The following is a 9,541-nucleotide window of genomic DNA, read 5'->3' on the forward strand; positions in this document are numbered from 1 at the left end:
ACACAATTTGCTTTTTCGATGCATTTTATCTCCCACAAATGAATTTTCATTTGCAGAAGCCCACTGTTTGGAATCAATATGGTCAGGATACCAAGTCAAAGCTGCAGCATGATGATTGACAGTATAACACAGTACACAGAGTATGATTAAAATGAAAAGCAGTTACATATATACAAGGCAGTATATCTTGGAACAGTTTAGTAACAACAGTAAATGCAGACTGTAGTGAATAAGAAGTTAGCCTGACAACTGAAACCTAGCATAACCCAGCATTTGTAAAAGCATCTCTACAACACGGGAGGTGTTACTGTGAGGCATTTCATAGGAGCTACTTCAGCTGGAAATCACCCTAAGTGAGCTTAAGGGTGACAGGTTGAAACAAGGCTTGGGAAACATGAATACAGGTAAGCAAACACTAGGTAACTGCTTAAAAGCTTATCTTAAGGCAAATAAAAAGCTGATTGCTAGAAAGCAGTTATAAAAATGACTTCAGCTCTGTACAAATAAAAAGAAGCTTTCTGACTCTCCGCAGGTTAGTTGCACTGGAGTGACAGAGATGGACCATACTGAAAACTAATTCCAGTCCATTAACTTTGGCCTAGCTAAAGGCTTTGTGGCGTATTGGGACCTACGGCAAGCAACAGTGAAGATGACCGGGGTGGTTTGTGTTTAGCTCTAGACTGCTAAAATAAACAAAAGGCATTTGCCAAACAGCTCTACGGGAATTTGCACCTTGGCCTGTACCTGGTCTTTAGGACTGACTCCAGGTACGTGGAATCTAGATGCACAGAAGACCCCCAACATAAGGAGCTCACAAATTTGAGGAAAATGTGCAAGGGTCCCTTAATTCTGTGAAGCTGTCTGATTCTCAGGCCAACCCTGTGTACTTTATGAAATAAGAATACTTTACAGGGGAGCAAGGGGGGAGGGAAGTACCACATGTATGTTACCTGGTGGTTGCTTCTCTTCTCCTTCAGTTGCCAAAGACAGCAATAGAAACATTTCATATCCTTTGAAGAAGGTATCTGCCTGCCCTTGGGAGCCGCTTCCTTGATCCCTTTAGCTATATGAAGTAATTAGAGCAATATTGGTGCAGGAAGAAGCAGTGGATTCTCGACCAGGCAATGTCACACTATGGAGCATGTTGAATGGCCTCTGGATCAAGAGGTTTGAAGAGTCTTGCCGCTGCCAGGAGCTTGCTTATGTGCCTCTCCTCTGTGATGCCAGCTTCTTGAAGGCAAGTTTGTGACAGAGAAGGCACTTTGCTCAGTGTGTTGAATCCTGCTTCTGAGAGCAGGCTGGAATACATAGGTAGACCAATGGAAATCAGCCAGTCAGATACAGAGGTGATAAGTCCTGGGGATACAGGTTTTCGACAAATTTCAGTGAGCCCTCCACTTGGAATCTGGACAGTAAAGAAAAACAAAAAGAAAAGAACTCTTAATGTTAAACATACCTGCTTGTTTTACAGTGAGTTGTCTTTTGTTTTTTTCTTCCAAACTGGTAGAATTTCATAGCAGATGTTTCAACTTCTCTCATGTCACATTTATCAGTATGAGAGCGGTGTGAGTTGAAAGGCTAAGATCACTCGCCATAGGAGCAATGGCAACAGTTTTGGTAATGCAGATGCAATGGGCAGTATCCAGCTGCTTGGGTGACTGTCATGTGCCATTCTGAATTAGTTTGAGATCCGTAAAAAATACCAGTGACAAGACTTTCCAGGTGATCCATTTAATTTCTCAGTTAGGCAAGAGAATACCAATTTTGCCTATTACCTCCTCAGACAGACCAAGTTCTTTTATAAAAAGCCGTGAAAGCTTTTGATGGTTCCCCCCTCCTGCTTTGGCTAACGAGGATTAGACAACAGTATAGTTTAAGAAATGAAAAAGGAGCGTTTCAATACTGAAGCATTTAATATATGCCACCCTTAGTGAGCAAGTCTCTGTTACCACTGCCTGCAGCCTGCTCAGACTTTCAGGACTACTATTCAGTCAAGAAAGAGGGCTGCCTGCTCTCCTTTCAACTACTAACTGTCCTCCTTTGGGACAAGGGAAGGTACCTCCTGCCCCTGTAGTACCCCTGCCTGCGGTGAACACAGGGAGCACTCTCGTACCAGGGGTTTGCAGGTATCGGCCTTTACCAGTAGTCAGTCCTTTTTAAAAGTTTGCTTGAAAGTAAGAAAATTGGATTCATGGAAATACTCACTGCCATGCGGTGCTGCTTCCTCAGCTGCTTTACCCGGATTTGGTCCATGTTTGTGGCAACATCCTTTTCAGGCTGGTCTAAGTCTTCAGAGTACCTCTGTACCAAAGCCTCAGGAATGCCACAGCGACCGTGCTGAATGTTCCCAGCCAGACACAAAGGAGAGAGGATAGATTAAAGTGTATCAACACAGACCAATCAATGCAAACAAAGAGAACTGTAGGATGGGAGCAAGAAGGAGCTTTCCTCAAGATTCTATGAAAATGGAAAAAGCAATCTCTAAAGGAAGGGCTGGGACCTTAGGACTCCTTCCTTCCCCATCACTTCCTCATCACTATGCTATCAATTCAGACTTTTTTTGAAGCATAGAATGTAATTGTGACTTCCTTTTTCAGCTCTACTTCCGCACACTAGCAGAGAAAGAGACATTTCCATACCCAGTGCCATCAAGGTACTAGTGGCCTGAAAAGATGAAGGTTCAGAGTAAGTCTGGGATTTCTCAGTCCCCCCACAACACAAGAGTTACTTTAGGTGTAAGGCCTGATTGTAAAGACAAACATATTTAGGGAATATCTAATACCCCAATGATTCATGGTTACTCACAAAAATCCAACTGATACAATATATGAAAGACTATCCCTTGGAATGCTAGTAGAATGAAAACATTGAAGCAATGTCTTCCACTTACCTTGTCAGAATATGGTTCTTCAGTAAGATCGATATCTTCAGACTGCAACTTGTTTTCTATTACCATTTCCAGATCCATTCCCCTGCTACAAGAGACTTTCCTTGCTGAAGCAGGACCTAGCTTTATCACGTGCTGCTGAACACTAGCAGTCTCTGGGAGCTCCGACAGCCAGGGTGGCAGTGGGCTAGGAGGGGTACTGGGCTCCTGTTCAGAAGATGGCCTATGGACAGGTACTCCGTGACAATCAAGGGGAGTGGATGAGCTCGTCTTTTTTACTGGCAAACATGGTGCTTCCAGACTTGAGTGGTTCCCACTTGCGGTCATGGGAGGATGATATAATCCATTAGAAAGGCGTTCTCGGCATTTTTTGGCAGGGACAGGTGGCGGCTGAGAAGGATTTTTTGGTTGCATTCTTGCCTCATTTGTGCCTTTTTGCTCAGCTTCTAGACCTCCCTTGAGGACTGGAGCATAATCAGCCCGTGCAAGGTCATGAAAGCCTTTACTCTGTATTTCCAGAGGCGTCCTTGTTGCAAGATGTGTCACTAAGGCAGGCTGAGCTTCACAGTTTTTCAGGGGGAATGGAACAGGCTTTCCACCTGCAGTCTCCATTACAGAGCACTCCAATTCCTTAGCTCTTCCCTTCTGAGAACTAGCAGCTCCTTTACCCTGCTTAGCCATCAAGTCATCTACCATACAGCTGCCTCCATAAGACTGAGGCAGCCGGGCAGAGCCAGTTGCCATTTTTGCTATATCCAGTGAATCCTGAGGAAAAGAACCTACTTCCTTGCTAGCGTCCTGTAGGTTAGTATTGGATTCTCCCTGGAGATCATCCAGCGAGTGAGATCTTGGCCACGTATCTACACCCTGGGGGCCATCCAAAGTTTCATAGCTCCGACAGACAGCAACTGGTAAACTTCTACGGTTCTTCTTCAGACTCGTAACAGCTGGAGGTTTGACAGAGCTCTTCAGAGCACGATGCGCACAACTCAACCGGCCTTCTTTTTCCCCTTGCTGTAGAGTTTCTATTGACTTGGTCAGTGGAAGCGTAGGATAATTTGATAGCTGGTTTCTGCTGAAGTCCTTAAAGCTATGCTCATTTGCTGATTTTGAAGGCAGAAGACAGGTCCTTCGAGTTTTACCTAGAAGCAAATAAATCACAATCCACTATGAAAAAAAAAAATCTGCAGCATAAATAATGGATCACTTCTAAATGCCTTTGAAACAAAATTATTTACTCTCCTTTTGTTACCTCTAAATGTACAAGAGCTCAGTGCCATTTTAAGCATGTGAATTTGTGAGCTTCCACTTTATTAATGAAGAATTGGTAAATGTGACCATATAAGGAAAATACATTTAAAATACTTAATATCCTTCCTACTCCCCAATTTGCAGAGGTTTGAAGCTTAGCTCATGTAAACCTTCTTCAGTGTAGAAATATCCTACAGTTAGAACTGATACCCTATACCCATTATATGAACTGGTTTGACACCCCACAGAAACAACTCAAAAGACCTACTGTTTTTTTCTACTTTTCTAATTTATTTAGGATATTGATAATTATGTTCGCCTTCTAATAAAGAAAGCTTTTTTTTTGTTTTTTTTTGTTTTTTTTTTTTTAAAGATCCTGTTTATTCATTTTAATTACAAAGTGTGCCAATAGTGTTATTTCATCTTTAAATGAGCAGCAAACTATTTGCGATGGCAAACCGGAGAGCAAAAAAGTGCTGGAAGGCTGGTTTTGCACCAGTCCCTTTGTAAAGTTATTTTAGGGACAGCAGAGTTTTATGGAAAAAGGTCTTAATACTATCAGATGGAGAAGTGTTTCAAAAGGGAGTTTCAAGTGTGAGTTATCTTAGTGTTATTCTCATGTACAGTGTTTTATTGAAGCGGAAGGTCTTAGAGATGTGGTGTTTTATTATAACCACTTAAGATGACATTACATGAATCAATATGAACCACATGTTCTTTGTAAGCTTTATTTTGTATTTTTAAGAGATATGCACCGCTGATTTTAAACAGCGAAGTCCATCAAATCTGCTTGACAGAGAAATTCTGATCAAAGAGACTGAGCTCATTAGAGTATTCATTAGTATGAAATACAAGGTCATTTCTCAAATACTGCATAGATTTTTTTTTAATTTTCTTTTTAACAAGACAGAAGTAAATTTGTCTCAAAGCAGATGACCTCTCAGGATGACAGCACATCCTGAACAGTTACTGTTTTCAGGGTGACAGGGATACTTTCCCCCATGTGCAGTAAGCTTTCTACAATCAGGATAGATAGGGCTTAACATTTCTTTTTTCAGTGAAAAAAACCAAAACCCAAACAAACCAACAGACTTGGCCAAATGACACCAAAAGTCTGTAATACTAGGCAATCAATAGCTGCCAATTAAAGGACGGTTACGTTTAGAGATCTGAGAAGTTCTGCTAACTTCACTGGAACTAAATTAATCTGGTGTACTTTTAAGCAATGGATGCTTTCTTCTCATACAGCTTGCCTTCAAAGCTTTATCCTGAAAGAAGCTCAATGCTTGGTTTTTGAATAATATACACTGCTCTCTTTGAATATGAATGAAAGAACCTGTTTAACCTAACAGAGAAATAGCTTGCATTTCTCCTTTTCTCTGTGCAAGGAGTTTAAAAAAGAAAGTACCCAGAAAACTAGCAAAGAAAATGGAGGTTACATTTAAAGAGAAATAAGGAAAACATTCCCCTCAAAAAAAGTTGGTTGCATTTACAGGTATGCCTGCAAGGTTATTCTATCTAACATCAAGGTGTGCCTACAAGGACGAATGCAAGCACACAGGAACTCCTTTCTCAGAAGCTGTACGGTTCACAGTTCAACTCAAGCTAAATATCACCATTTCCCCAAAATGCTATTAAAGACACATCCCACGTTAAGTTGGCTCCCTTGCTACCTTGTGTTCAGGCAGCTCAGAGAAGCAGCAGAAAGACTTCTCCGCCTGCGCCTTTCCATGGAGCTAGGCCAATGCCTTTTGAAAATAACTTACAACCACATTAAAAAGACACATGTAAAAATGCTACATTCATTTTTTTAGTGCCTTCAGGCACTCATGTCAATATGTAATGAGTATGGAAAGGAGTGTTCTCTTTTCATTATTCATATTTGCTTGTACATGTCTGACTTGTGCAGTAATTCACCATATTGTCTGGGGCTTTCTGTCACAGCCCACGTAACAAAATCCATGTACCTTCTTTTCAATCTGAAATATTGATCAGGGGTTATACTGGTTTTAGGAAAGCACACTCAGGAACTTCAACACTGAAAGAAAAGCTGTGAGAAATGCTACTGCTGTGCAGCATAACCTCTTACTGAGGCCATAAGCCTATCTAGTAAACAACATTTCATTTATTTAGAAATGAGATATGACTGTGTAAAGCCAGGAGCCTGGAAATCAAAAAAAGAAGAAATGAGGAATAGGAAAAGGAAGAAGAAAAAAACCCAAGAAAAATTAGAAAACAAAATTTTTGGGAAAGTAAAATCAAATCTTTAGTTCACTCCAGCCCTGTTTTGCATAAAAATACAAATGTGGAGAGAGTGGAAGGAAGTTTGAAACATTTTGTCTGTAAGATATATAACTGAACATGGAACCTTCAAGCTCTCTGCTTCAAAATGGTTTAAAAGAAGTGCTGGGTTCAATGCTACTGTTTTGTACAAAGGACTGGGGTTCAGAATGTAATTTCTCTTACACAGATTTAAGTGAAGAGCAATATCAGGAGGGCAGCTGTGATTTCTCTTTTTCTGGCTATTCCTTCCCTTCTCCTGACTGCCAGGTGTAACTTCATTATGCTTCCGAGACATTAAGAAAGGAAGGTAAGGTTTCCTGAAAACAGACTTTTAAGTATGTTTCAAAGTTGTTTTCATAAAGTGGAAAGTTATATAAACGATGTGCACAAATGTAACATTCCCTCCCTATCAGAAAAAAAAAAAAAAGAAAAAACCTACAAAGGTTAAAGTACATAGCTAGTAAGATTTAAAACATGTTTTTAGTGTTAGCATATTTGATAAGAATTCATTCTTATGATTTGCTGGTACAGTTAAGCAGTCTAATGACTTCCATAGTGCTGTTGAACACAGTACCATCTCAGATTTAAATGTGTGCAGGAGGACACGGGTGTCTGGATGAAAATCAAGGTAACAAAGGTGGTCCTTAACAAAACAAATGGAAAGTTTATGTTGTTTCCAGGTTCAATTCAAGCTACAGGCATAGTTCAACTGTTTTGTTTGTTACAGTGCAGTTTTTGTTAGACAAAGCATTGGCAACCTCCCATGATACTTCTTGTTACCAGAGTACAGAGAAGGAACTTTGTCATCATCTGCCTCACAAGAAAGATTATCTTAGGGAATATTTTCAGAGGTACCAGAGCTACAGCAACAAATTTTCAGTGTTTTTCTTAGTACTTTTTTCTGTATGGAAGATCGTCCTCAGAAATTTAAGTACTCAAAACCAGACACAGAATGCATTCAGTAGCCTGTCCAGATCCCAGATTTTATTAACTTCATTTTGGCATTGCTTTCTGTGGCTGTATTTTGTGTGCACTTCAAACAGCTCTGTTGACTACAACAAAGATGATGGCACGGTAGACAGTCCTAGCCTCATTGCTTTTTTTACTGATTACAAACTAGCAGAAATGCACATTACGTTAGGCAATGTGGCCACCTGTTCTGTTGCTTTCTTTTCTGACTAATTAGCACTGAATGCTTAAGTGCTTAGGATGCCTACTTGGCACTATGGAAATCTGGGCTTCATTTTCTGAACGTATCAGAGAACACCCTTATCCCACCTAATAAAGCCACGGTTTGTCTGCTGCTTCAGCTCTGCTCATTGCATGTGCAATTCTGATCTACATACGTTGTGGATACCTACGAGAATACCCTGAGATGTACCTATAAAAGACACATCTCCACTACTGCCATAGTACATAGCAAAACATTTTCTAGCCAAAATGGAAGAGCAGCTCTGAAATCTTGAGCTGATGCCAAAAGATCCAGTATCAGTCCCAAACAGGACACTATACTAGTCATCAACATATTATATATAACCATTCCCCAGAAAATCTGAAGATCAATTTCTTCTCAGAATGCATTTCCCCTTTATGAAGTCCAGTTTATTATTGCTGATCTGCACATTATGATATCTATACTAGACAAATGATGATCCTTATTTTAACAGATGAGAATACGATGTATTATGAAAACAATTTGCATATAAAGAACTATGGTCCATGAACTTTGCAAAGAAGGTGGAGCATGTTTCAGATTAACCAGCCTTGACAAAATCTGAGTGAATCCCATACCAAATGTTCTTTTCATAATGGTTTCTAAAACAAGCACTAAATGCATTTGTGAGCAAAAATGATGCAGAAATGCAGCAAGCCATACATGAAAAGCAATATAAAAATCATCAGTGGTATTTCACATTCTGCAAAACTCAGAGATATGAGTTTAAATGTAATAGTAAGTATCTAAGCAGACAGGCAATAACAATTGGTTTCTAAAGATTTTATTACATTCTTAAAATAAGGAAAATGTACAGGCAGCTATTTAACTTCAGTGCTACAGCTATCATTATGATGACACTTAGAGATAAAAAGGAAAGAAAAATGTCACATATGCCCTATATTTAGCTCTGATTATATTCCAGCATACCTACTGTATGGGAATTCATATTCAAGAAAAAAATTCTGCTTTCAGGAATTTAGTATATTGTAGATTTCAGGCATTCAGCTTCAAAGCAAATTGCAATTTTCTTCAATAAATGGTTATTTCTGAGTGGCAGACTGACAGAAAATGCACATACTAAGAGAAGGATCTTTAGCTCATATTTTAAATTGGAAAAATGGACACTACAAGGGGCGTACAGCATCTCTATTTATTTTGTTCTTGGTTTCCTATTTATGCTGGATGTTAGCAATGAAAACCAGGCAGTCTGAGGGCAAGCCATGGCTCAAATGCTTGGAATGATAATGCCAAACTCAACCAATTTAATCTATTTTAGTATTTCATTCCTAATGACAAGTTTACTCCATCCCTCAAGTAAAGCACGCTCAGTCAGCACAACAACCTGCTTTCTTCAGAGGAGAGAGTAACCTCTATTATCATCTGTCTTGGTAATTTTTCACTGTGTCACCTTTCACTGATGCAAGATAAAGTAATGGGAATTGGTATCATAAGCATTTTTCCTGTAGTTTATTTCCTTGCCAACTTCTCAATTAATTTTAACTTGCTAGTGTTCATACACTAAAAAGTCCTAAATCTCTGCAGCTGGCTTCTGATCAGAGGAGAATGCAATGTGCAACCTAAGCAAACACTAAAATATGGCCTAAAAACAGATAACCTTTTTTCTAAACAGTTTTAGTATAGGTTTAGAAGAAATCCTCCTAATCTCAGTGGCGTTTAGTGACTTCTCCATTGCCAACGGTCCCTTAGACATGGGCTGTCAGAGTGTAAGTAGTGCAAACCTCATGAGGCACGGTTCCATGAGAATATGATAGGGAGTGGAGGAAGTGGGAATGGCAGTGAGAGTGTCTGTTGCTTTAGGATCACAAAAGAAAGATGATTTCCGAAATGTGATCTCTTTCCTACCAATGCAAATAACTAAATTAGAAATAGTAACAATGAAAACA

General features: G+C 39.6%; 1 protein-coding gene across 2 annotated transcripts in view; it reads right to left on the reverse strand.

The window, feature by feature from the left end:
- Positions 1 to 848: 848 nt before the first annotated feature.
- SASH1 (SAM and SH3 domain containing 1) overlaps positions 849 to 9,541 on the reverse strand; it is a 99,045-nt gene continuing 90,352 nt past the window's right edge. For both annotated transcript variants that reach the window (XM_035902354.1, XM_035902353.1), the window contains exons 17-19: positions 2,891 to 4,029; positions 2,206 to 2,337; positions 849 to 1,405 (exon numbers count right to left, since the gene is read on the reverse strand). In XM_035902354.1, the coding sequence (XP_035758247.1) occupies positions 1,133 to 1,405; positions 2,206 to 2,337; positions 2,891 to 4,029 (1,544 nt within the window). In that variant the 3' untranslated portion in view covers positions 849 to 1,132. The remainder of the gene's footprint in view (positions 1,406 to 2,205; positions 2,338 to 2,890; positions 4,030 to 9,541) is intronic.

This window comes from Egretta garzetta, unplaced genomic scaffold (genome assembly GCF_000687185.1).
Source record: "Egretta garzetta isolate BGI_Z169 unplaced genomic scaffold, ASM68718v1 scaffold139, whole genome shotgun sequence".
In the NCBI taxonomy this organism is placed as follows: domain Eukaryota; kingdom Metazoa; phylum Chordata; class Aves; order Pelecaniformes; family Ardeidae; genus Egretta; species Egretta garzetta.